At 45.6% G+C, this 27,803-nt stretch overlaps 2 protein-coding genes across 2 annotated transcripts in view; both read right to left on the bottom strand.

The window, feature by feature from the left end:
• The window catches only part of GAD2 (glutamate decarboxylase 2), a 61,637-nt gene extending 50,975 nt beyond the window's left edge, over positions 1 to 10,662 (bottom strand). The window contains exons 1-6 of the mRNA XM_061125730.1: positions 10,587 to 10,662; positions 9,849 to 9,908; positions 9,495 to 9,644; positions 8,255 to 8,488; positions 3,501 to 3,591; positions 2,833 to 2,945 (exon numbers count right to left, since the gene is read on the bottom strand). Coding sequence (XP_060981713.1) covers positions 2,833 to 2,945; positions 3,501 to 3,591; positions 8,255 to 8,488; positions 9,495 to 9,644; positions 9,849 to 9,908; positions 10,587 to 10,662 — 724 coding nt within the window. The remainder of the gene's footprint in view (positions 1 to 2,832; positions 2,946 to 3,500; positions 3,592 to 8,254; positions 8,489 to 9,494; positions 9,645 to 9,848; positions 9,909 to 10,586) is intronic.
• Positions 10,663 to 15,923: 5,261 nt separating this feature from the next.
• MYO3A (myosin IIIA) overlaps positions 15,924 to 27,803 on the bottom strand; it is a 162,545-nt gene continuing 150,665 nt past the window's right edge. Inside the window, exons 31-33 of the mRNA XM_061125655.1 lie at positions 22,666 to 22,706; positions 20,985 to 21,128; positions 15,924 to 16,041 (exon numbers count right to left, since the gene is read on the bottom strand). Coding sequence (XP_060981638.1) covers positions 15,924 to 16,041; positions 20,985 to 21,128; positions 22,666 to 22,706 — 303 coding nt within the window. The remainder of the gene's footprint in view (positions 16,042 to 20,984; positions 21,129 to 22,665; positions 22,707 to 27,803) is intronic.

Raw genomic sequence — 27,803 nt, 5'->3', positions numbered from 1 at the left:
AAACTTGGCTGAGCTGAGTATTCAAGCCATGAACCTAACTCTCCATGTCTAGTCCCAGGCAATGGGACTGTCAGATCTCAGGCACATAGATGTATGATTTTCCCTATGTTCACCGCTTAAATCATAGACCCTTTCGCCCAGGAACAAGGCTGGATGCTACCCAGAAAGGCATCTATTAGCAACTGAGGAAGCTATGATCCATTTCCTCTCTGTAATGCATTGTAGAAAGCAGAGCAGAAACAGGTTGCTAATGACCTTTCCTTTAGTCCCCTCCTGATTTTGCAACATCTACCTTACACTGTAGCTTCCCAGGTAGCTCAGAGATTAAAGCATCTGCCTGCAATGTGGGAGACTGAGGTTCAATCCCTGGGTCGGGAAGATCCCCTGGAGAAGGAAATGGCAACCCACTCCAGTATTCTTGCCTGGAGAATCCCTTACACTGTACACTGTACGCCTTACACTGTAGTCTGGCATCTATAGCTTCCATCTTGGGAACTCAGAGCACATGGATCTTCAGGATCCAAGGAAGGAGCCTCAGGATTGAGCTTAAATCTTCTCTACCTGATCATTCCCCATCATTGATGGGGGTGGCAGCCCTTAGTCCATACCTGGCTTAGCAGAACTGCCAAAGAGGAGTCTTTCTCTGGGTGTATATTTTTTGGGACAGGTGTGTTCCAAGACCAGCCAGGTAGGTTAGGCCTGGTTCAACTCCACTTAGTCAACTTTTCCAGGTCACGGGAGCAGCTGTTCTCTTCCGACTACTGGGAACCACGAACAGAAAGCCCAAGGAGCTCCCGGCTCCCTGGGGACAGCTCAGTCCCACAGCTACTCTTACAAGAGGAGGCAGAATAAAGGTAGAAACAATGTTCATCTCTGAACTTTACCTAAGTTCCTCATGAAATACACCTTAAAACATCAGTTCCAATTAATGATAACAAACTTACCTCAGTCAGGGATGGTTTTCCAAGGGAACACTAAATACTCAGTTCCCTTCAAAATGAAACTAGCCTAAAATTTGCATCACAGCTGGTGTACAATGATTTTTTTTTTAAGGCAAATTTTCCCTTTCATTTAACTAACACATTTTCCTCCAGCACCTGAAAACATATGCTATCTCTTTTAAAACAGAAAATGAAATAGCTGATCTGAGCTTGTAGATAAAGTTGCTGAATTTAAGACTTGGCCTTGAGGCCACTGTTACTCCTCATCATGTCTTTTCTGTCCTTTCATTTCATTTTCTCTCTCCTTTGTGATCCCCCTGCCTTTGCAGATTTGCTAAAGAGGAATCACGACTTCGCCTTTGCTCTGCCTGACACGATGGCCGGTGTGGTTCTGGCCTCCCCAGCAGGGCCAGTCTCTGGGTACCAAGCTCCAGGGCCAGCGACACCCATGACCCCCCTCTCCTGCTGCCGAGGAGGTGACGGTCTGTGCGCCAGGTTTCTTTCTCACAGGTCAGTGGCTCTCTCAATTCCCACTGCCTTCCTAGCTTCTAGTTCTTCTCTACGTCAAACCAAGGTCACACACACAGACCTGGGAACCCAAAGCAGGACTTTCTGTCCCAGGCTGACTTTCGTGGCTGGAAGAAGCATACATAATGGAGCTTAGAATGCAACGGCTGGTGATAAAAGGCCGAGTAGGAAGGACTAAATGACATCATAAAGAAAAACAAAGAGTGGGAAACCTCTGAAAGAAATCATCACCCTTTTCTTTTAGCGCTAAGAAACTGTCTTCCAGGCACTTTCTGTCTTACTTGAAAATTGTGTGCATCAGCTTCCCTGCTTGTTCCTTGAAAGGGACAGTGTACAAAGGCTCTGTTAAGTAAACTGTACCTGTTATTTGCCCTCAATCAGAGAATGCTTTATTCAGTGAGGGCACCCTTCTCCTTTCACTGACACTTGGGAAAGTACAATCCTTTATTCCCTAATTTTGCTTATTAGGAATCTTTATTCCTTTGTTCCACACAATCCATACATCCTGTATATAGGATCACAGTAGAAGTACTGGGTTAATATCATTGCTGATTATCCTCTAAGCACAAAAAATTAATATCCAAGCATGGAGTAGTTGACTTGGATGCATGGTCAGTGGTCACATGTACTTAATCCCAACCTCCAGGATCTAATGCCTGATAATCTGAGGTGGAGTTGACATAATAATAAATAGAAATAAAGTGCACAATGAATGTAATGTTCTTGAATCATCCCTAAACCATCCCCCATGAAGGGTGCATGGAAAAATTGTCCTCCACAAAACTGGTCCCTGGTGCCAAAAGGTTGGGGACCTCTGGTCTATTTAACCTAAGCAGAAACACAGGCTAGATACTTAATCATTCCTATGTTCATAATAAAGTGAAAGCTGAGCACCGAAGAATGGATGTTTTTGAGCTCTGGTGTTGGAGAAGACTCTTGAGAGTCCTTTGGACTGCAAGGAGATCAAAGCAGTCCATCCTAAAGGAAATCAATCCTGAATATTCATTGGAAGGACTGATGCTGAAGCTGAAGCTCCAATACTTTGGTCACCTAATACTTAGAGCCGACTCATTGGAAAAGACCCTGATGCTGGGAAAGATTGAAGGCAGGAGGAGAAGGGGTTGACAGAGGATGAGATGGTTGGATGGCATCACCGACTCAATGGACATTGATGATTGATTTTGATGATGAATGATTTTGAGCAAGCTCCGGGAGTTAGTGATGGACAGGGAAGCCTGGCTTGCTGCAGTCCATGGGGTCGCAAAGAGTCAGACATGACTGAGTGACTGAACTGAACTGATGTTCAAAATAAGGCATGACAAATCAGAAGAAAAATATGAAGAAAGATTAAAATATCATATACCAGGAGAAAATATCCCATCACCAGAGCCCCCGGGCCAGCCAATGATTTCTCTCATTTTCTTTAGCGTGACATATTCCAAGAGCACGAATACTGGAGCAATTTCATAGGTGAACCTGAAACATAGTAATGGCCACGTTTGATGTCTGCCACTCAAAGGAATGATTCATCATTACAATATCTACAGGGCAATTTCCTTCTTCAAACCCTACTTTCACAAATGTGACAATTACAGCGTTAAGCGGACAAAAGGGTTTGCTCTGTTTCCTACATTCATAAGTCAAGAGTTTCAGTAATAGGCTTCATGCACAAGGGTCATTTATCATAGTGAATAAATACATTGCAGGGTAACATTATAACACTATCTAAAAGACAACATATAGTACCATTTCTCTCTCATATTATATGTAATAATACATCCAGTATGCCCCCAAAGTGTCCTTTTTGTGTTTAAAACATGATGCATAACTTTGATTGCATGAAAAAGAGGTCAGGACTATTTTCTTTTAAGGAAGAGTGAATATTCATACTCTTCTGAAGTTTGTGTCACTATCGTAGGGGACACTTTAAAAAAAGAGTTGTTTTTTTTTTTACATAAGAGGTAGAATAAAGATTATGAAATGTCATTAATAATTATCCTGGATTACACAAAAACATATTTAGCTCCTTACATGTTAGTGTTTGCTGTTGATGTCAGCCAGTCTGCTGCTAATCCAACCATATCCAGTCCGGTAGAAAGTTGATTGAAATACCTTGGATGCCCTGAATTAGATGGAACACCAGAATCAGGATGAGTCCATTGAAAATGAATGCCTCTGAAGTACATGATTTCTCTAGATGAAGAATCTTGAAAGAGCCTTCAGTAATACGAAATCCATACTCAGAAACCCATCTCGCACACACACACAAGCACACACACACACACACAGCAAAGGAGCATTTCCTTTAACAAGACAGACTGTTTGGTGTTGTGATATTTCTTAAAGCACATGCTAAAAATCTTTCTTTAACCATACCCTATAGAAAGATAATAAATGTGGTTTGCAATGTGGACACTAGTTTATTTTCTAGCATTCTTTCAATATATTTGCAGATTCAAATGCTGGGGCAATCCCAAGCTACTAAAAAATAGGCCACTTCTTGTTTACACTTGTGCTGCTAACAAACCCTTTTCCATTAAATTGTGCTGGGAATCAGTCATATACCATGACATCTGCCAGGCATGCCAACATCCATATAATATCAGTGACAAATGGCTGATGATCAGAGAAGACAAGGCAAAAATGAGAAAATAGGACACTCCGTTGAGTGATTTACCCTGGATTCAAAAGGCAATGACTGTCTAAAGCTGGTACGCTGCTGCTGCTAAGTTGCTTTAGTCGTGTCCGACTCTGTGCAACCCCATAGACAGCAGCCTACCAGGCTCCTTCGTCCCTGGGGCTCTCCAGGCAAGAACACTGGAGTGGACAAATGTAATTCTTGTCTATTTTTTTCTACCCGAATATTTGATTCTAAACAACAGAGCTCCTTCGTAGTTGCAATTCAAAATAAAGCTAAATACAGCCAACATCCCTGTCTTGTCCACAAGATACATGAAGGTATAGTCAACGGATTGATCAGTCCCTCAATCAGGCTTATCTAAATAACTTCTGGATTTCTCTAAAACTCTCTAAAGGGGTTGACACCCCAACACTCCTGAGGCTATTATTTAAAACGTGATTGTAAAGATCTCATTAGACTTCCATTTCTCTTTCCTGCTCCACATAAGCCTATCTATAAATCTGTGATGTTGTTTTGCAGCCAAAAGCCTGGAAGATTAACAATTCTGGAAACAGCTTCTTATTAAAAGGCGTCCGCCAGTTACTGGACACCTGTCTGAAGCCTGGGGATGTGACAGGCTCTCAGGCCAGCCTGGACAAAACAAGATAAAGGTAGGCAATGGGGAGAGCAGAGACAAAAGTCAACACAAAGCTTATCTCAGGGACCCGGGGACTGCTCTCTTATCAGTCTCCAGCATGTGGCTAGATGAGTAGATGCTGAGAAGAGCTGGGAAAGAGCGCATTTTAAAGAGACTGGGCAGCTCTCACTTCTTCTCCGGTATGGCATTGTTTTACATCCCTATAGCCTTGCAAAGTGCCCTTTGAGCTTTTTGCTCTTTCCCAGGCTCTCTGACGCTGCTCCCATCAGTCTACAGGTCCACGGAAAGGGAAAAAGCCTTCCTGGCTGTGGCTGCTGCTGCTGTTTGCAGCAGCCCTCCACCCCTCTCTGCCTCATTGACTCCCCATTTCATTAGCGCTCACAGCTGAAATCATAGCCTTCGTCTCCCTCTCGGTGCCCCTCCATTCCTCTTTCCCTAAGCCATTTCTTTAAAATGAGGAACTTAATAAGGATCAGCAAATCTAGCCATTAATCGACTCTCTCAACTCCTATGCATTTTCTGGATGAATCTGGTATCTTTCACCTCACATCAAGTCTATGCACCCTTTGTCAGGAAAACCTCTGCATAAAACTGAGTGTGATCCCAAGACCTATGTCGTGCCCCAGGTTATCAGAAGGTCAATTCACCCTGATGACTCCCTCTGGGAAACTATGGTAAGAAGTGCAATGCTGCAATTGCTTGGCTTCCTTCTTGTATCAAATTTTGACCTTGGTCTATTTCACCAAAATCTCTCCAGCCTCAAAATTTGCATTCGCTGATAATGATGTGGAAATATGCAGGGAGATAGTTTGACAGATCAGAACAGAATGTCCCCTTGGTTGCTGGCTTCGCATGAACTATAGGCTGCTGGCAAATTCAGGTAGGGTTCCCTGAGACCTGCCTGCCTGCTGCCCGAGTCACCCTGGCATCCAGCTGCTGTTGCTGCCCCCACCTGGACCTGTACTGCGAGTCAGCGCCCTGCCAAGGAGTCGAATGGCCATGCGCTGCTGCCTTGGAGACAGCGAGTTTGAAACCAGGCGTTGTTTGTGCTTCTGGACCGCTCCCCACAGATCAGCAAATGAGCCAAGAAGGGTGAACATACTCTCTGAATAGCCAGCCCCAGGCAGCTCTGACCCTGGTGTCCATAGTCCATTGGGAAGGGGCCCCAAGTCGGTCCAGACTGTTCTCTCTAGACCAGCAACACACACCCAAGGACGGCACATTTACTGATGCTTCAATCCCTTTGTCTCATGGCTGGGTTCATGAATCCCTCCACTCCCCAGCCGCCACCACTAACGCCAAACCTGATGACCCCAGCAAAGCCTAATTATTTCAGAACTTTATCATTCTCCACACTTTTCCATGTTCTATTCCAATATTTCTTACAGAGGTAATTTTAACAATCAATAAAATTTTCCTACCTCCCCCCTCTTCTCCCTAAGCCTGGAGTCCAAGTGGAAATTAGGTTACGGACTCTCAGTAGTAACATGCTTTTATAAAGGAGTATCCCAAGGAACATTAACAAGTCTAATGGTAGCAGTGACAGTAACTACTTCACAGAACTTAAATAGTACTAGTTGTCAAATACAAGTTATACATGAAACCTATAAACTTCCCAGTCAAAAAGGAAAGAGGCAGCTGTTAATTATTTGAAATGTCATTGGGGATGGGAGGAAGGACCAGAAGACTATTTGTGTTATAAATAATGTTGTACTGAATTAATATTGATATGCCTTGGTCAGAAATCCAACTTAATCATATTTTTTCTGATCTTTAAAAAAACATATTAGAGCTACACTGACCAACAGTTTCCCAAGCACTATGGCAAAATCTAAGTATTGAATTGGCCCATCTTTTCCCAACACTAAATGGGACATTGACAGAGCTATTGCTTTCATTGACCTGCAATTCTCATTATCTTAACTCTTTAAATTGCATTTCAGACCCCATCAGCTTTCAAGGATGAAGATATGAAAATACCTTTATAGATTCTTTTTGGCTTGGTAGCAATAAAAATAATAGGTAGCAAATTACTGTTAATGTATTTAAATGTTAGGTTGGAGAGTAGGTCAAACAAAAATGAGTTAAAAACATTGCTCAGGCTTGCACCTACAGATATACAAAAATCTGGAAGGAAAAAAACATCTTTAATGCCTAGTATATACTTCATGTGGATTCTCTGTCAATATAACTGAGAATGAAATCTAAGATGCCTTAAAAAAATCATACTCCATAGACTGAGTTTGATAGAAATCTCCAAGTTAAATTCTTTCTCCTATGTATTTAATTCTAAGTCTATAGTTTCACAAAAGTGGACAATGATAGTATAGGAAATCAATTTCCCAAGGCTTCTATGCATATCTATCCTGTCAATAAAAAGAATTCACGAAAACAAAAATATAGCAAAACAAAGGGCTAAAAGTCGCACAACAAACATTCTTAAAATTTGTTTTTGATTAGAATGATACTGATAATTCATGTAATTCTAAATTTGCTGAGAAAAGGATCATGTTTCTAGAGTAATTAATGTTTTGTGATATTTTACATATTTATTTGTTAGCAGATGTTTCTAAGGCTACAAATCAATTTGGATCCACAAAGTCTTCCCTCCCTTCCAAATTTATTCATTCTTATTTTTATTGCTTTAATGAAGTCTATGGCCACCACGTATCAGGGTGATTAGGGGCAAAGCAGAAAAGGCAGGGGTAATCATGACCTGGGGAGATGAATAGCTGACTTTGGTGTAGCTAGAATGAAAGCTTAGAATGCACTCACATATATGTTACACCTGGGGCTAAAAATGGATGGAGAATGGAGAATACTATTTAAAAAAATAAACACAAAATACACTAAAAATATTATCCATAAGGATATCTGATTCCCCTCTATCTTTTTTTCCCTCTTTATCTTCTATACAGAGTGGTTAGGAAGCACATACATCCTTGTATAACATGGCTGAATTGTTAAGCTAGTTTGTATTGTGTTTTCTTTTGTGTACATTTCTTTAAAAATAGAGAAAAGCCGGAGTTCACATCTGAAGTCTTAGTCTTCTGAGACAATGCCAAAATATTACCTCTCTGCTTCAATCATTACACAGGATGATTTTTTCCAGCACTGACCTGGTATTTGGGCTTTTGTTTGGATCATGCCTTTTATGCTTTCATTTCTAGATTCTCTTTCTTTTTTTCTTTCTCTATAGTAGAGTCACTTCTACTGGCCTCTACTGACAAATGGTTGCTTCTACATCAGTGGATAATTTCCATGGCCAAATAGTGCAATGTAAAATCTGATGATTTATACTTAGGTAACATTTCCGACTTCAAACCATGAACAGTAACAGTAAAGGGTGCTTTTGACATTAATCATTCTAATCAGGACTTTTTTAATGATGAAAATAATGTTGTAAACTTGAAATTATCAATAACTCCATAAAAGAAAACATCTTCATAGAAACAAATTAAAATCATAAAAGAAAAAAGAGCTTTATTATTTCTGATTGGACAATACCTGTTTTAATTGCATATTTTAGAGTTGTTTGGCAATGCATCAAAATTTCCTCCAAATTTTGTGGTTGGTCTGCCAATTCCCAATTATATTCTTGAAGAAGCTCATTAGGGTAATGAAAATCAATCACTTTGGTTGATCTATCAAAACTCTTCACCACATACTGAAGCAAAATGTCCATAACCTCTTGCAGAAATGCCAAAGTGGGCCTTTCTCCATCAAACGCTGGTAGCAGATCTAAGAACGGAATCAAAATGCCATGTTTTAATTTTACAATGAAAATATCCAGGCAAGTTCTTCATTTGACACTTTCTCTCTGAACCGAAATTTTATGTTAAAAAAAAAAAATCTCCTGGAAAAATAGAGCATCTTCTTTAAAGGGGAGGTATTTTTCAAAAATGAAGGAATGAAAAAACTACGATTTCTTTCCTAATCCCAAATTATTACTTGCATTTCAGTTCACAACTAATTTGCTTCCTTTTTCTATCTTTTTTTTTTTTTTTTTAAGAGAATATACCTCCATTCATCTGTTTCGCAGGGGTTCTCGCTAAACGGTATTTCTCAATAAGTCATCTTAAACGATCACTTCAGGTCAGGAATGTCTGAGGAATGCCTTTGGGTAAATCGGGCAAAATGGTTCATAGGAATTTTGTTTATTATTTGGCTTATTATTATCCTATCCTACCACAGAATCTCTGGCTTATTAACGAAGGCCCGCTGTTTTCAAAGTCAGTGTGTGTGTGTGTGTGTGTGTGCGCGCGCGCGCGCGCTCGCATACTGGGTGTGCACACTGGGTGTGCAAGCACCAGAGTAAAACTGCGCGGTTTCATGTGAATCTTTCTCCTGAAATCACAGCTACAAATTACTCTTGCGATCTGAAGACATACAAAGTCTAACCTATTTTGAACAAGAAACTACATCACACCGGATGCCTCGGGGGCACGGAGAATAGGACCTGAAACTAGGGTACGCCGGGGCGCCTCGGCCACCCGGAGACCCGAGGGCGGCGCTGGGCGCAGAGCGCCGCGGCCCCGGAGCCCGCCTGGAACCCCGGAGCCCAGAGCCACGCAGAGGCCCGGGTCCGGGTCCGACCGAGGGGGCAGGCCCAGCGTTTCTCGAGGTCTGCTCCCGCCCTCCACCTCGACGTCCCGGCTCAGGCTCCCGGCGCCGGGTCCCTCCTGGCCACGGTGGACCGGACAGGGCGAGGGACAGAAGCTCCCGGGACCCCGCGAGGCGCCCTTACCTGTTGCGTGTAGAAATGCATAGTTGACCTCCGCTTTGGAGCAGCTGCAGGGCTTCTGGTTGCAGGCGCAGGCGGCCTTGCGGGAGGTGGCCCGCGGGGGCTGGCTCCCGCCGCTCTCCGCCGGCTTCTCGGCGTCTCCGTAGAGCAGGGCTGGGCAAGGACAAGGAGCGCGGACCTCGGTCAGCCGCCCGCCGACCCGGCTTCCAGCCCCCGCCCCCCATCCCCGGTCCCTAAATCAAGAACACCCGACCCCTGACGGGATGCGGAGGTGAGAGGGTGGCTTTGACCTCCTCGGGCTCCGCGGTGCCTGACCGTGTCCGCCTCCCTCCCCCGGGCGCCCGCGCAGGCACTCACCGCACAGTTTGTTTCCGATGCCGCCGGTGAACTTCTGGGCCACCTGACACCAGGCCCTGGCTGCAAGGAAAGACAGGTGGGAGGACAGCGAGGCGAAAAGAAAACGGCAGACACACGTGTGAAACTTCGTTCTTTGTGAACGACCTCATAAACCCGGGCTCCGGGAACGGCTGCCTTCCTGGCGCCGGCACAGCGAGCAGGTGCCAGAGGCGGCGGGAGCCTGGCGACCCGGCCCGACCCTTGGCTGTTTCCTCAGAAGCGGCCCATACTGTGGCCCTTTGCACTTGCCTTTCAGGCACCACTCGGTTAGAGCAAAGTCTCCTTCCGGCCTCGCTTGGGCGAGTTTTCCTCGACACCCGAGGCCGTCCATTTCCTCGCAGTCTCTCAGATAAACAATTCTCTCCCCTTTCCAATTTTCCTTTCCCCCACCACCTCTCTCTCTCCAGACACTAAGACGGTGGCAGGCTCCCAGGCCCAGGAATTCGGTATCGAGGAGACACCGCCGTGTTTAGAGGTTCTCCCAGATTTCAGCTGAAAGGACCAGAGGGTCCCTGGGCATCTTACCAGGGGGATAAGAGCCTGTGGGGTTTAGTCTGTTGGGTCATCAAGGACCCACCCCGAGGGCAGGGCTAAGCGTCCGAAGTTTCCTGTTGCAGGTTGGAAAGCCTCCTTCAATCTTCCCCAGCAAATCCCAGTCCGCCCGCAAAGCTCTCCGCCTGCAGGTCCCGTTTCTCCTACCTGTGCCGGGGTTCTCGGGATCCCCCGAGCCATCTTCAGATCCGAAGGACCAAAAGCCGGAGCCGGGAGATGCCATCGGCGCTGCGATATTGGAGCAAGACGCCTCCGAGTGCAAACTGCCGGCGAGCTGCCCTCCGCTCCGCCCTGCGCGCGCGCGTGCGTGCGTTTGTGTGTGTGTGTGTGTGTGGCGGTAGGAGGAACACCGCGCGGGGTCTGGCGCGGCCGCACGACAGAGGGTGGGTGTCACACAGGGAAAGGAAATGTGCGTGTCCGTGTGCGCGCGTGTGTGTTGGAATTAGAGCTTAGAGAAGTGGCAAAGCTCTGAAAGCTTCGTGGCGGGGTGGGGGGGGGGGGGGGAGGAGCGGTGAATAGAGGAGAGGATTGAAGGGCCCTCACCGCCGGGAGATGGGAAAGCGCCCGAGAACTCGAGCGATTTTGAAGGAGAGGGAGCCCAGCCAGAATAGACGAGGGGGCGGCGGAGGGAAAAACGGGAGGGAGGGAGCTGAATCGTGAGAGTGCGAGGCAGACAGTGCGCCCGAGCAGGAGTCTGCGTGAGCGGGTGGGAGGTGAGCAGGCGACCCCTGGGTAGCGTGCGGCTAGAGGATGCTGGCGACCCCGGGGGCGCTGTCCAGAGTGCTAACGCGGCGGACTGCGCGCCGGCATCGGCGCGGGTAGACCACAGAGACCCTGGCGAGGCGGGAAAGGTGGCGGAGACAGTCTTTTATTTGCAACGATTGGTGTATTGTTTGAGGGCTGGTTCCGGCCGCGGAGAAGGAGGCGCTATGCCCGCGCCACCTTCCTGCGAGAGAGAGCTGAGGTCGCTGTGACCCCCCCCGGAGTCCCAGCGGCTGCGGGAATCTGGAGCGGTTCGCGAGCCTGGGAAGGGGACTGTGGGGGAAGGGCACCTAGGCACCGATGGGCTTCGTCCTGCTCCTTAGTAGAGCCTAACTCCTGCCCACTGAGCCGCATAGTCTCCCCGAGGTGGGGGCTGGGAAACATTTCTGCGCTTCAGAGCGCTGGGTCGCCGAGCCCACTGTTCAAGTTCTAACTGACGGCTTGGGAAAAAGACTGCTGATTGAGGCAATTAAAATTCATGCTGGAATCTATCACCAAGAACCTCAGGCTGGGCAGAGGAATAATACGAATGGAAACTTCTTGGAAGGAGGCAAGGAAGAACAACTAGAGCCAGCAGGATTGACGGCTGATGGCTGATGGGGGATGCGATCGGGTCATTCGGTGACCTTGACCGGCGAAGGCGTGGAAGGGCCGCTGCTTACACGTCCGGGGAATCGTTGTGTGCGTGAGAAGCCTGCACAGGGTTTCCAATAAATCTGAGCCTTCCAAAAGCAGAAAGAAAGCATGACCTCCCTGGGCCCTGGTTTTATCGAGCCTCAAATCAATGACCACCTCTTCCCCTAGGGAATCATCGAGATGGCGTGAGGTGGGGCGGGGCCAGACGGGAGAGTCACAATTTCTGGTACTTGGTGGGAAGGGGTTTCTCTTTTCCCGGGAAAGAATCTGCCTGAATGCAGGAGACACAGGAATCGTGGCTTCGATCCCCGGGTCCAGGAGATCCGCTGGAGGAGGGCAGGGCAATCCACTCCAGTATTCTTGCCTGGAGAATCCCATGGACAGAGGAGCCTGGTGGGCTACAGTCCATGGGGTCACAAAGAGTCAGACACGACTGAAGCAACTTGGCACGTGTGGACGAGATCATAATCTCTCCGCTCTTACATTTTCCTTTCTCAACAAGCTATTAAACAAAGGTTGGGGGGGGGGTGTGCCTCGAGAATGTAAGGCCCGTTGATTTCGCCCTGCATTCCCTTGGCAGCAGAAATTAGTGTCAAGTACATCCTGCAGCTCCCAGGAGTGGGGAAAGAGGATGAGGATGACCTACTGCATCCAGCCTCCCAAGGCTACACTCCCCTATGTGCTGCTCCCCTGGGGCAGGCACTTTTCATTTCCACTGTATGCACAGGCCATTCTTTCTCTGATCGCTGAACCAAGTTACCAAAACCACGGCTAAAGCAGAGACCAGTAGATCCTTAGACTACCATCCCTTGGCCCTGGCTTAGGAAGGATGTCACAGGACCCAGGGTGGCCAAGTGCAAGCCCAAATCCTGTGCCCCAAGGCACGCGGTGGCCTGGTCAGTTCTCCCCACAAAGCTTTGTCTTCTTCCCATGAGCCTGGAGGAGCCACAGGATCGGCACCGTGGCGGCCAGATCCGAGCCTGGGAGTGGGTGCGGGGGTGCTGGTCCGCTGGGCTTTTGCTCAGCTCAGAGCCTGCTGTGCTGAGAAGCCTGCGCCAGGTTGCGGCTGCCAGGTTAATAGGAACACAGGCCGGCATTCCACCCTCTTTCCCAAGCTCCCAGCTCCCAGCTCCAATGGATCCACATGACAACTCCATGGGGTGTAAAGACGTCGTGGGTTGGCCGTTGGCAGGTGGCTCTGCAGCTCCTGCTCCTCAGCGAAGAGAGAAGCTGGAGAAGAGACCCATTCTTTGCTTAAATCCACTCCAAATCCTGCACATGTTTCACTTCAAGTCAGCAGGCTGGAGTTGCAGAATTTTTCTACAATGGATGAGTGTTCGAAAACAAAAATATTCTTTAAAATAAATGTTTTAAATGCACACAAAGCCTCAAAGAAGGGAACGGATTAAAATACAAGAAAGGTAGAAATCGCAACACCGAATTTAATAGATTTTTTAAAAAAGCAATGACTTAAACTTCTTCTCTTTAAATAAACTGCATTAAATCAGAAACTCCACAGTGTTTTGAATCTAATGGTGATATTTACATTTTTATCTAACACACCCACTTCAGATGCACACAGTATCTGATTTGTCTTTCCTTAATGCCCGCCCTCCCTAGATGGGTAATTTGCTTTATAAAGACTTTCATTTCAAAAAAGAGCCCGCTCTCCCCTCATTTGGGCTTGGGTTAGAGATAACAAAAGAGCTCTGGGAGGTAATAATTACAGTCATTAGTTCACAAAGGAGGCAGCCACCGGATGGGGAAGGGAGGCGGGCCAGCACTAGGGAAGAGCTTTCGAAGGCCCTTCCTCAAATAAGGGAAGAGACTCACACTCCTAGGGCCGCCGGCTAGGGTTGGTTTCCTTGGTTGACCTATTTCTTGTCAGTGGTTTACCCAGAGATTGCCTTGCAGGCCTGCCAAAGAAGAGTGTCTGGTATGAATTTTCCCTGGAGTCCTCCCTTAAGTGTCAGAGGACAAAGAAGAAGAGATGGAAAGAGAGAAGGGAAAGGAGAGAAAATGAAGAATTCAAAAGAAGAAAGGAAAACAAAAACATTGCAACCTTTCATTGCGTGTTTGCTGCTCTCTGCTCTAGTCCCACTTCAAAAGGGGGGTGGTGTGGACTTTAGGGAGGGGTCCAATTGCCTCTCTCTCCAGCAATGGGTCAGGCTGCCAGGGCTCTGGCCTGTGGGGCCACTCTGGAAGCTTCGATTGAAGAGGACTGGCAAAGAAGCAGAGCTTCTTTTGTCCCCCTAAGGCCTCCTGGTGGTGGGTGGACAGGTGAGTAGCGGCGGAGGGGGCCGGGACACCTTGGGTTAGAGATGCCCCTCCATCTCCTCCCTGACAGTGCCCTGCAAGGGCTGGTCTCTCCTGGGTGCCTGGACCAGGCCCAGCCCATACCCCAACCACAGCCCCACTGTCGGTCCACACCCCAAAGGTGGCTCCTCCTTCCGGGTCCCAACCTCCATGGAGACATAGGTGGGAACTCAGGTTAAGGAGCAAGGCCTGAGTGCACTTGGCCTTGGAGCTCAGCCCTGCATCAGTGGGAGGCTTCCCCTCACGAGGGGCCCCTTTGTAAAAGGAAGAGGTTGTTGGCATCATCACTGGGGGACATTTCGGTGCCAGCTGCTTGGGTTGGAGAGAACCTTGCCACCCATCGGAGAGCACCGCAGTACACGCTGTTAGCCAGCTGCACATGTGCTCCCACTCTCTCCTTGAATACTTTCCCCAAGACCCCCGGCCCAGGGCAGGAGCTGGGGCGCAGGAGCTGGGGACTCTGGCGAAAGAGATATAACCCTTCCAGCCAACTCGGTCGTCCAGGAAACCACTGCACCTTCTTACCTCTCCTGTTCCAAGCTGCGCAGACTCGGAGGGCATCACATCCACAGAAGAGCTTAACCTGAGTTTTTAAATAAAATGCAGTCAACTGAGGAAGGCAAACGGGTTGCCTACCCACCACCATCCCTTCCATCTTTAATACACCAAAACTCAGAGCCCAAGGACAGCCCCACACCTGAAGACTAGGAGAACCTTCAAAATTGGACTGCTCAGCTCAGCGGTGGGACCAGAATTTTTACTGTTGTTCATTCGCTAGCTCAGTAGTGTTTGACTCTTTGCGACCCCCATGGACTGCAGCACCCCAGGCTTCTCTGTCCTTCACCATCTCCCGGAGTTTGCTCAGACTCATGTCCATTGAGTCGGTGATGCCATCCACCCATCTCCTCCTCTGTAAGGAAGCCACCTTGGTTGGGAAGACTTTGAGTGTGTGAGAGGGTGGGGCTATCTGCGTGTGGGCGCTGTGTGCTGCAGGATTTGGAGTCTTGTCTAGAGCCCACGTTTGTGTCTAAAGTACGGGGGCTTTTAAAGTTAGAGGTATGTTCGTTTGGGATGGGGGCAGGGAGCGATGTTATTCGTTGATGTTAGACAGAAGGCACCGTCTCCCCTCCCTGGGCCGTGGCACCTGCAGAGCTGGGCAGCGGGAACCTGGGCCCTAAGGGGAATCCGGTGGAGCACGTCCTTTCCAAGGCATTGCCTTTATTTGCTAGCCTTAAAGACCAAAACAAGGGAAAGCGCGAGTTTGGGATGAAGTTCATCTTCAAAGTCGGCCCCGCCCCCCAACCCCCGGTGCTTTGTTCGCTTCTCAAGGACTCAGCCCCTCAGCGAGGATCCTGCGGGCTTGGCAAAGCCGTTTCCAAGAAAGAGGAAACCTTTGAAGTCACTCGAAGGAGAGATGAGGGGTCTGCGAGAGCTCAGGCGCAGTCGTGTCCACGGGAGGTGTCGCAGAAATGAACAAAGAGACACACTGGGGGCCGGGGCCAGGGACCCCCAGCCCAGCGGGCGGGCTGGTGGGAGAGGAGGACGCGGGAGTGCGGAGACGCCGCGTCTGAAGGGCTCAGTTCTCGGCCCTCCGAGCACCAGCGGATGGCCCGGGCACTCGAGGGGCCAGCACAGCGGGCAACCCCTGCGAAGATCAGAGCCGCAGCCCCAGTGCCTGATGGCGCAGAGCCCGAGGGTCCCCCGCTTTGGCCCCGGCAAGCCCCATAGTCTCGGGCACTTCCCGACGGCGCTGACCGCGGAGCAGCGGGACTACACCTGCTGAACTAGGCGCCGGCGCTGGGAGGTTTTGCGCAGGAGCCTCCTGTAGTCGTAGGGGTTGGCGGCGGGCCCGTTCTCCTCCTCCACGCCGTCTTCCGCCGCCCAGCACCTGCGAGCGAGACCCGGGACCCAGCGTCAGCGGCGCCACCGCGCGCTGCGCTTCCCCGCCTACCCCGAGGCAGGCGGGTCCTTCTCCCACACCTCCCACCTTCAGCGGGCGTTTAAGAACCGCACGTTCAAAACAGCAAGGCAGTGACCGAACCGATTTGCTGTATTTCCTCAGCAGGGTTGCAAAACTCCTGAGGGAGGAGCAGATGGGTTGGTGGAACCTGGTGAAGCCTAGTTGTCTGAATGACAGCTAAGTAAAACATCAGGAGGTGTAGTTCAGAAAGGTGAGCTTGGTTTGGCTTGAAATAATTCACAACCAATAAATACTTTAGTACCTTCTTCTTAAACAGGAAACTCAAGCTGCCTCTATAGACAATCATTTTGCAAACGCTCAGTTCTTTCCTTTAAAGGGAGCGTGTTAGTCACTCAGGCGTGTCCGACTCTTTGTGATCCACGGACTGTAGCCCCACCCCCACCCCCAGGCTCCTCTGTCCATGGAATTCTCCAGGCAAGAATACTGGAGTGGGTTGCCATTCCCTTCCCCATGGGATCTTCCCAACCCAGGGATCGAACCGGGGTTTTCTGCATTGCAGGCAGATTCTTTACCAGCTGAGCTACCTAAATGCTCCCCCCAAATTGGACCAATCACTCTGTTAGCTTTTGCAATGTTTCAACATCTTCAGTGAGGCTGTTGGGCCACCTTCCTGAAGCCACTGATGGGAAACCCTGCCAACAATTACCTTTGGGTTCTGCAGCTTGCCTGGGGGAAGCAGGGAGCTCCCTAAAATGCAGCGTTATTCATCGATTCATTTATTCATGGAGCACCTACTCCATGTAGGTGTAGGTGTACACAAGTCCCTACGCTCCCAGGGTTACAGTCTGGAAGGCGAGAGGACCATGGACAGCTCCAGTACTCCAGGTGGTGAGAGTTGCTCTACAAAGAAGAGCCAGGCAGATGGGTGTATGTGTGTGTGTGTGTGTGTGTGTAAGCAATTTCATAGAGGGTGATCAGGAAAGGACTGTCTGATGAGGTGACATCTGATGGGAGACCTGAAGAAGGGGAGGAGGGAGCCAGGCAGATCTCGCAGGGAAGGGCAGCCATTCCAGGATGACAGGAGATCCCCATTATGGTCCTAAGATGACAGTGCATGTATTGTGTTCATGGCACAGCAAGGAGGCTATTACGGCTGGAGTGGAGCAAGTAAGGGGGAGAACAGCAAGGGTTGAGAGTGGAGGAAGGAGGGGACATTGTGACAGGCAATGTGGAGCTCCGAGACCATGGCAGGGCCTTGAACAAGAGAAGACACTGGAGGTTTCGGAGTAGCAGCATGATTCAGTGGAAGTAAAAAGGCCTGTGAAAAGACTGGGCAATAGTCTAAGCAAGCCTGAGGAGCTGAGAACTGGTCAGATTTTGATCATCTTGGTAGGTCCATCTGGAAGAGTCCACTGAATGGATGTGGGGTGTAAAAGAAAGGAATTAAGCATGTCTCCAAGGTTTTTACCTAAAACAACAAGAAAAATGAGGTTGCTGTTTAATGAGATGGGGAAGGCTGCTTGAAGGAGTATATTTGGGGGCAGGAGGGGGATAAAAGATTTTGGCTTCAAGTGTGCTAAGTTTGGGATACTAGATATTCAAGAGGAGATACTGAATAGGCAGTTGGATATATAAGCCCTGATCTCAGGTAAGGGTATTCTCAGTTTGAGAGTTTTAGGTAAATAGATGATATTTAAGATCATGAGAGTATACCTTGATAATACAAAGGATGAGACTCTCTAGTGTTGAGAGGTCAGGCAAATGAAAAGAAATCAGCCAAGGGGAATGAGAAGGAGCAGCCAGTGAGGGAGTAGGCAAACCAAGAAAAGTACTTATGTCCTGGAAGACAGTGAAGAAAATGTTTGAAGAAAGAACATCACATGCTACTTATAAGGGTGAGATAAGGATTGAGAATCATCTCCAGATAGGATGGTCTTGGCAGGGACAGTTTCCATTGAGTGATGGGAATGGAAACCTGAGCGTGATGCCCCAAGAAAGGATGGGAAGAAAGGACCTGGAGGAGGCAGGATCACACTTATCTATTACTCTTCTGCTATAATGAAGACCAGGAACCCGGGTGCTCTGGAAAGTCAAGGTGGACTTCCAGATTGAGTCAAGGGTGCTTTTTATGATGCATCCAATTACATCATGTTCACAGACTGTCAGAAATGATTCTGTAAAGGGAACAGACATTCAAGATGTAGAAGAGAGAGGGGACAGTTGCAGGACAATGTTCTGGTGAACACGGAAGGACTAGGATTCAGTGCACAAACAGAAGGTTTGGTCTTAGCCGGGAGGACAGACACACCTCCAACTAATCACTGGCTACCTGCCACCTGCTTCCATTCATTCAATTTCACAAGACACTCAACTTCATTGCTGTTGTCCCTGATACCTAGACCTGCTCACACCTTCCTGGTATACTAATGCTAATACTTGGGGTGCATGTGTTCAAAATATATATAAATAGATGTAATAAATTATCAGAATAATGTAATAATATTTACATATAAATATACACTATATATTGCTATATATTGGAGAAGGAAATAGCATCCCATTCCAGTATTGTCTGAAGAATTCAATGGACAGGGTGGCCTGGTGGGCTGCAGTCCATGGGGTCACAAAGAATTGGACATGACTGAGTAACTAACACACACACATATTTCTATACACTAGAAATATATAAAAGATGTAATATATTTGTTTATAAAATAATAATTTAAGATGTATAAGATATATAAAATATTCCAACAGGTAGTTTGGTCTGACTTACTGTCAGACTCTTACTGTCCCCACAGATCCTTCAGAGCTGTTTTTCTGTTTTTGTTTTAGTTTAAAGCCAAGATCCTATCAAGGTTGATCTACTGCACTTGGTAGTTTATCCCTTTAATCTTCCTTAGTTTAGAAATACACCACCTTGGAGTTGCCTGTCAGCATTGTTAGATCAGTATACTTTCTCTCTACAGCCCAGCTCCTCAGATATGGACATAAGGATCTTCTATCTGTATCTTATGCACCCCTGCATTCATTGCATCTCTCCTTCCTCTAACACCCAGCGTGGGTGCCTAAAGTCATCAACTCTAAATGCACAAAGGCCTGTGCTCAAATTTTACTTCCATTACTTATTATCTAGGTGACTAGGCAGTATGAAACTTTGCAGCCTTAGCCTCCTCATCTATAAAAAAGGAAGGTGAGAGTAATGCCCCCACCTCCTCCCCAGCTCCTGGGAAGAGTAAATGAGATCAGAGCAAAGACAACAAGATAAGAGCACAACTGAACACTCCTCTGATGCGAGCTTCCAGCTTCTCGTCTAGTGAACACTGACTGCACATCCTTAGATGCCACTGGAATGTCAGGATAGAACATGTTCATAGCAGATGTGTGTCTGCTGCTGGGGGAGGGGAGAACACACTGGAGAGAAGGCCGACTGGCCTGTCAAAATGGGGAGCAGCTAAGTCAGTGAGAAGCCAACTGAGCCGGGATCGAAAGCTTTTGGATTTTAGTTCACACACTCAATGTGGGACTTCGGGCACGTCCTTTAGTCTCTTGGGCACTTGGTGTTCTCCTGTATAGAGTTCTGTGGTTGGACCAGAGCATTTCTAAGCCCCAACCTGTTAACAGTTCTCAGCTCTGAGATGGAGGAATACATCTTCTTTTGGAGACAAGGGGCAGAAATCATAGTTCAGGTTGGTTCTGGACATGCAAATAAAGAGAATGACGGCCACCATTTATGGAACAACTCGCCGGCACCATGTCTGGCATTAATCACATCCACATTCATCATTTCATCTCTCCAACAACAGGGAGAGGCAATTAGTAAATCCTTTTGCAGATGTGGAAACGGGGGAAGCTTAGAGAGGCCCAGTAACAAGAGCAAGGTTACTCAGTAACTAAGTAGTAGAATCAGGACCCAAATCTAAGACTCTAAAGCCTCTTCTCTTAACCACACATCACACTGTCAAAGAGGTGAGTGAGGCATCTGAGTGCCCTGGGCCAAAGGATGTTCACTTAGAATGTTGGAAAAACAGCTTTATATTGCCTGGTGTTGCTCCCATTTTTCATATACCACATGTCTATCTTGTTACGTGCCCTCAATTTCAAAACTTTACCAAGAATTTTTTGGGGAAAGAAAAAAAGATTCCCCAAATTATAAGTAAGCTACAAATGGTTTGAGTTAAATATCAAAGCTGGTGGCAAAGTGAAAATCATATCTAAAATACACATTCCTGTATGAAACTTTCTCTCAAATACTTTTTTTTTGGTCTGACATCATTGATTCTGAGAAATTATATAGCACCATTGAGAAACCAATAAGTTAATAAAATCACGTTGGTTAGAGCTTAAACACAGGTTGTGGCTACTATTGAAGACAGTTATTGCTTACAGTTAGTATGACCATATCATTTGTCATCCAAACCAAGGTATTTTAAAAGGAGATTCTATTGATGATCGGAGAAGGCAATGGCAACCCACTCCAGTACTCTTGCCTGGAGAATCCCAGGGACTGGGGAGCCTAGTGGGCTGCCGTCTATGGGGTCGCACAGAGTCAGACATGACTGAAGTGACTTAGCAGCAGCAGCATTGATGATTACACCAAGAAAACAAGTAAACACTGAGACTGTGCTAGAAAAACTGGGATATCTGATTACCTAGCATAATCCTTGATTTTACTTTTAAACAACATATCAATCACAAGATGCAACATTCAGTAAGAACATTTTGTCATTCAGCTAGCAAGCTTAATCACTTCAGTCATATTCAACTCTTTGTGACCGCATGAACTGTAGCCTGATTAGCCCATACATAAATGAAAGTGCTCTAGAAATGGCATGGTAAATGAAAGTGCTCTAGAAATGGAATGGTGAGTATAACATTGAAAATGCTGTACTTTAACATATATTTATTACCTTTCATCAGCTTTGAAACATTGGTTCTGGAGTTCTTGCTGTTGTCTTCGTTCTCTTAAACTAGGGTTGTGGTCCTTTGGTCCAGGATGACTGGGCAAAAACTCCTTATAATAGAAATCCTCCAGATCTAATAATTTCCCCTGACTGCAAATGACCAAACACACCATAGTATCAGGCTGTCTACTCACCAAAACTTATGAGATACTTGGCTTCTTCATATAAAGTATTGACATTCACAGTAATCAAGTTACACATGCATGCTAATAGGAATGAGAGAAGTCTTGAGATGTGCAAAAAACAGTACATACCATAAATTAAAAAGAAAAACCATTCACCTCTTACCTTTAAGAGAGTATTTAGCTGCTGGAAATGCTTTTCCAACTTCTACCACATCCAACTTGGCACAAAACTAGCAGCTACTAGAGAGTTGGTGATTATAAATACTCATTTGGCCAGGGCTCAGAACTGACCCTTGGGCCACTATGAGGAAAGTTGACCTTTATGTCCCAGCACAACCATTTCCCAAATTTATCCATCAGCCCGTGGATGCACACAGGGCATCACGATCTCACCTCACTTCCTTCACAGGCAACCTCTGTCCTTCCCTATCCCCTGGTCTTTGGGGGATTAATTTCTGTACTAGATTTTAATTCCTGCACAAGAAACACATGCAGGGGTGTGTCCTCAACCATTTCCATTTGTGGATCTACTCAAGCTATGCTTCTGGTTCCTGTGGTGTTCTGTAATCTGATGGGACTTCATCCGAGGTCAAGAGGTAAAGGTCTGGAAAACTACTAGGTATTACAGTCCTTTGGGGAAAAGTTCTTTTCAAGTTAAGATAACCAATTTGTAAACACATTTTCAGAATGCCACCAATTCATAAACAGGGAACTCTGTGTCCACTCATGCTTCTCAGAAGAACTCTCAATTGTTTTGAGCACTGTCTGGAAATTAGTTGATTGAAATAGTGGGATGATATTAAAAGCGTGGACTGAAATGTTACAGGGAAAGGGAAATAGTTTGAATTGAAGTGGGCCACACACACAGGTGTCAGTAACCTCATCTTCCTGACAAATTCATAGCCATTATATTAATAAAATGTAAGATTTAGCTCGTGTTGAAGAACAAAGAAGTACAAAGGAGTTTGGGGAAAGAAAGCTCATGAACATGAGCATGTTCAAATAGCTCAGTCAAAACCATATTAATGGGACAAGAAAGGACAATTCTGTACTGGATGGCACAATTTATTCAAAACTGTCTGAATTCTCAGTATATATACCATGCACTGTGTTTCTGCTTGTGTCTGAGTCTTTGCGACCCCACACACTGCAGTCCGCCAGGCTCCTCTGTCCGTGGGATTTCCCAGGCAAGAATACTGGAGTGGGTTGCCATTCCCTTCTCCAGGGGGTCTTTCCCAACCCAGGGATCAAATCTGTGCCTCTTACATTGGCAGTTGGATTCTTTACCACTGAGCCACCTACTGCTCTGGGTTTAGCTCAATATATATTTCCAATAGGCAAGATCTTATAGATTATATATAAACTCCATATTTAAAAATTTATTGACAGCACACCACTTTCCAAATCTATGCATATAAAACAGGTGGCCTTTAAACATAATTTGAACATATAGATTTATATTTTGGTTTGACCAGTTATTAAAACTTAAAAATAATAATTACCTATCTTTCCTTGGTCTTCGTTTTTCTTCTTGGATTGATTTCTAAAGGGAATAGAATAATTAAAAAGAATATATATAACATTATCATCTTAATATAATTAATGGATATATTACTATAGTATTAATATATAAAATTATATTTCACTGGGTTCTAGCTCAATATATTTGAACTTTTATATTTACATGTTGAAAAGAGTATATATGTCTTTTAGGCTAAGGAAAAAATACTGCAAACAAGCTGAAGATATTATAACTGTGGAAACACTAAGGAAAGCATCAAGTTGACTGACACCATAAAAATGCAAGATAATAAAAATGGCAATTATTAATAATAATGGTTTGTCAATATGAAGGGTTTTCCCAAGTTACCTTTATAGATACACTGATTATAGATACACTGATACACTGATTATAGATACAGATACACTGATATACACTGATTATATTAATCACTTTTTTCTCATCGTTTATCATTTTAATACCCTAAAATGTTAGATGAGTCAAATAGCTCATAGTTTGCTGCTTCTTATTGGTTGGTATTGTAGCCAGTGGATGAGGCAGAAGTGAATGCTTCCCTGCATCAAGTCTGGGAGAGGATCATTCTGAAAATAACAATGTAAGGGGCAGGACACCAAAGACATTCCAGTCCACCTTAACATTTCCTGTTAACTTCACATTCCTGACCCAGAGCCTGAGGCTGGGAGGTGCTTACAAACAAAGACATAGCAGCAGTAGTACAGTGGCCCCCAGCAAGCAGTTCAGCTAATGATCCCCTGGGACCAGGGTGCTGTTTGCTGTGGTGGTTAGTGTTTTAACATGAGAGGTCCTGGCTCCTTGATCCATTATCTGAAAAAATGTCTCTCTTGTTCTCGACAACAACTTTCTATAATCTGAAGAGATGCTGAATGATGTTGAGTAACAGAGGTCCTCCTTCTACAGCCAAGAATCAAATACTGCTCTGCCGTGGCAAGAACCACTTTTTCTTCTGGATCAGTATTTCTGTCTGGGAGATGCTATGTACTAGTTGGTTCTCAGTTACTGAATTCTTAAGGAAGAAACATTGTCTGCACTTTTTTTTCGCTCTCGTCTGTGCTAGAATACTCTTATGACATGTAATTCAGTGGTATATTTTTCCCAAAATTATTTAAGATGGCTTATAATAGAAGCAATTATGTAGTCAAAGGAATAAAATAGGAGCTGTAAATAAGGAACAGAGAGAAAGAAAGATGAACTTTAAGACAGAGCTTTAAATTTAATTGTCTCTTAGTTTTCTAGGCTCTAGGGCTAAAGTTAGGGATGTATGTGATGGCATTCTTCATCATGAAGGATACTGTACTATCTAGAAGAGGATTTAATACACATTTTATCACTGGGGGCTTTATATTAGGGGCACTTACATACTCATCTCAGAGATATTGCAGGTTTGGTTCCAGGCCACTGCAATAAAGCGAGTATCACAATAAAGCAAGTCACACAATTTTTTTTTGGTTTCTAGGTGCATAAAAGTTACATTTACATGGGACTTGCCTGGCAGTCCAGTGGTTAAGACTCTGCACTTTCAATGCAAGAGGTGTGAGTTAGATCCCTGGTTGGGGAACTAAGATCCCACATGCTGTGTGGTATGGCCAGTTTACACAATGTACATGAGTGCTAAGTCGCTTCAGTCATGCCTGACTCTGTGCAACCCTATGAACTGTAGTCTTCCAGGCTCCTCTGTCCACGGGGATTCTCCAGGCGAGATACTGGAGTGGGTTGCCAGCCCCCACTCCAGGGGATCTTCTCAACCCAGGGATCAAATCTGCATCTCTTCTGCATTGGCAGGATGGTTCTTTACCACTAGCACCACCAGGGAAGCCTAGTTTATACTACACTATAGTCTATTATAAAGTGCGCAATAGCATTATGCCTAAAAAATGCATACCTTAATTTAAAAATTTAAAAATACTTTATTGCTATAAATGCCATTAAAATGCTGGCAGAGGGTCTGAAATATTTCAAAAATTACCAAAATGGGACACAGAGACAGGAAATGAGCAAACTAAACTGTGTTGGGGAAATAGTGCCAATAGACTTTCTGAATGGTTTCCACAAAACTTCAACTTGTAAAAAAAAAAAAAGGTACCTGTGAAGCACAACAAAATGAGGTATGTTTGAAATGCTAAGACCAACGATGTCTTGAATTAGATATCTTAAATTATATTTTAATTTTTATTTATATTTTGGCCACACTGCATGACCCACAGGATCTTAGTTCCCTGACCACAGATTGAACCCATGCTCCCTGCATCAGAAGTATGGCGTGTTAACTACTGGACCACAGAGAAGTCCTCAATTAAAGTTTTGATATGACAAATTGCAAACCTGAAATTTAAAATGCAAATAAAGAACCAAATGTCCTGTGGCAGGTTCTTGCCAAACCAGAATAAAGAAGAAAGACAAGGAGACAGAGATGACTTAAGCATGAGATCTGGTGAGGATGTATTCTGAGGAAGCCTTTGAAAGAACAGAGGTCTGAGTTTGGCGGACTCTGAAGAAACCCTTCCTCGGTCACTGCATCTTACTCCATCTCCTTCCCACGTGACATAAAGAAATTTGCTTTATGATAAAACTTGAAAATTCACCTCCATTACAACATAATGGACACATTCTTACTTTCCTTTGAATGCATTATGTATTCAGAGGTCTTCACAAGGATTAAGACAGGAGCCAAAATGCAGACATTAAAAAAGGGACCTGGGAGCGGGTCAAACCACCTGCTGCTGTGGTTCGGGGAAGACTCCAGAAAAATAATGGGACCAGAAGGGGCTTGTGATTGGACTGTGTCCATCACTCACTTTTTGAGGAAGCTGTTGGCCCTGAGTCATTTTGCTGATGGTCGCACAGTTTCTGGACGTTAGAGCAGACACCACACCCCGTGACAACAGAGAGATGTATTCAGCTAACATTCTCTTGTCCAAACCACGATTCTCAGCCTCAGCTTACTCTTATTTTGGACAGGACAACAGCAACATTCCCCAGATGTAGGAGGTTAACAGAATCCCATCACAGAAGAGAGCTGGTATCGGCATGAAGGCAGCTGGAATGACCACAGTTAGTGGTGATGTCCAGGGAGAAACAAAAGCTGAATTAATAGGTGAGACACCTGTCAGCACAGCTGCTCATGTCAGGCAAGCACGAGGGGCGCCACGTCCACAGTCTGGCAGCGCTGAGAATCTTGTCTAAATACGTCCCGTGTTTTTTTTTAGCAAATAGGCTCATGATGAGCAACAATGGGGCTATAAGAAGGAGCAAAGTCTCTGTCTTCCTGGAGCTTCTAGTCCACAGGGGAGAGTCAGACAGGAGACACACAGATACATATTTATACCTGCTATGAAGAAATATGAAGCTGGGCCAGGCAAATACAGAAGCAGGTGTTGCTTTAGATACGACTGTCAGGGAGCTTCTCTGATAAGCATAGATATGAATAAAGTACAGACATTTTTGCTGACTACAGTGGCCTGGGTCATGAAGAGAAGGCTTAAAATATGCAGCATATTTTAGAATGATGTTCATGAAAACCATTTAAAAGTATAGAATGAGTTTTGATGTTTAAAGGGGATGGGGCTCCATCACAGCTTAAATTTCACTTAATGTGTAACCTCCCCAAATCCAGGGAAGGGCCAGATAAATATGAATCCATGGTGTGTTTTTACTTATAATAATATACTAGTTTTCTATGTTTTACGTTTCACTTCAGCCACAGATTTCAAGAGTCAGGGCTATAAAAGAGATTCCAGTCACTGATAATTTAAGATGTATGAAAACACATTATATTCATTTAAAAAATAACAGTATGATGACAAAGTAGGTTTCTTGAGAGTTGGGACTCACTTGTGAGTCAGCTATATATATTTAATATATATACTGATTTACAACATTGTAAATCAACCATATTTCAATTCAAAGTTGTATTTTGAAAATAAATGAAAAAATATAGAACCAAAATTGTGGTGATGGTTGTACAACTCTATTTACACTGAAAACCATTTAACTGTGTACCTTAGATGGATGAATTGTATGGCATGTGACTTACGTCTCAATAAAACTCTGTGTCTGCATATGTGTGTATGTGTGTACCTATAGTATATAGGTCTGTGTGTGTGTATATATATGTATCCATAGTATGTATTGTGTGTGTATGTACACACACACACACACACGTATGGGTGCCTTTGTCCATCACACAGAATATGTAAAATGAACATTAGGCATTTTGATATTTGAGTTTGGAGAGAGGGGTAGGTCTGAGCCAGAGACCAGGATTCAGGAATTGGTAGAAATGGAGGTCATGGCAGCTGATGAGAGCGTCTGAAGGTAATGGGGTGAGAAGAGAATCTAAGATTGAATCCTACACAACACCAAAGGGAATAGGACTCTTCCAAAGAAACTGGAGAAAAACCACCAAAGAGAAGGAAGAGGACTAGGAGAGGGCTGATCTGGAAGTCAAGCTTCATTTGATGCCAGGGAGATAGGAGACAATTCCAACTCACGGGAAACCTTCTCTGGGTTCTTTGGGACATGGAGAATTGTTGCTCTGTCAACAACTCAGCGGGAAGGGAATAAGTACTCCAAATAAAAGGACCAGTAGGAGCAAAAGACTGGGAGACATGGGAGGTTGTACACTGGCAAGATGCCAGGAGGTAACTCTGGTCAGTGGGGCTGGGAGGAGGCGTTGTCCCAGGTCCAACAAGGGAGGCATCTGGATTTGATGCAGAAGGGGTCAAGCTATTTAAGGTGCTATGCAGGGTGAGAATGACTACAGAGGCTGAGATCAGAAGCAATTAGGTGGGACCTGAACTATCCAGGTGAGGAATGAGATAGTCTGGAATAGGGTAGCTGCTGGGGTAGCCGGAGGAGGACGATGAATCAGAGCTAGCCTTTGTGGGGAGAAGACACACTTTCGAGTGACTGATCCGATGTCGGGTTTGAGATAGCAGGCAAGACTCGGGCTGCCTCCCAGTTTCTTGGTGTAGGTAACCAGGTGGATTCACGGAAAAACAGGAACCTGAGAGGAAGGACCAGCCGGCGGGTATGATGCCAAGAGCTCCCAGGCTGCTCACTATGACTCAACAGGAGATGTGGAATCAGAAGACCTGAGCA

Source organism: Dama dama, chromosome 23 (assembly GCF_033118175.1).
Source record: "Dama dama isolate Ldn47 chromosome 23, ASM3311817v1, whole genome shotgun sequence".
Taxonomy (NCBI): domain Eukaryota; kingdom Metazoa; phylum Chordata; class Mammalia; order Artiodactyla; family Cervidae; genus Dama; species Dama dama.
The sequence above is the reverse complement of the archived record's forward strand: the minus strand, read 5'-3'. Positions and strand labels throughout refer to the sequence as shown.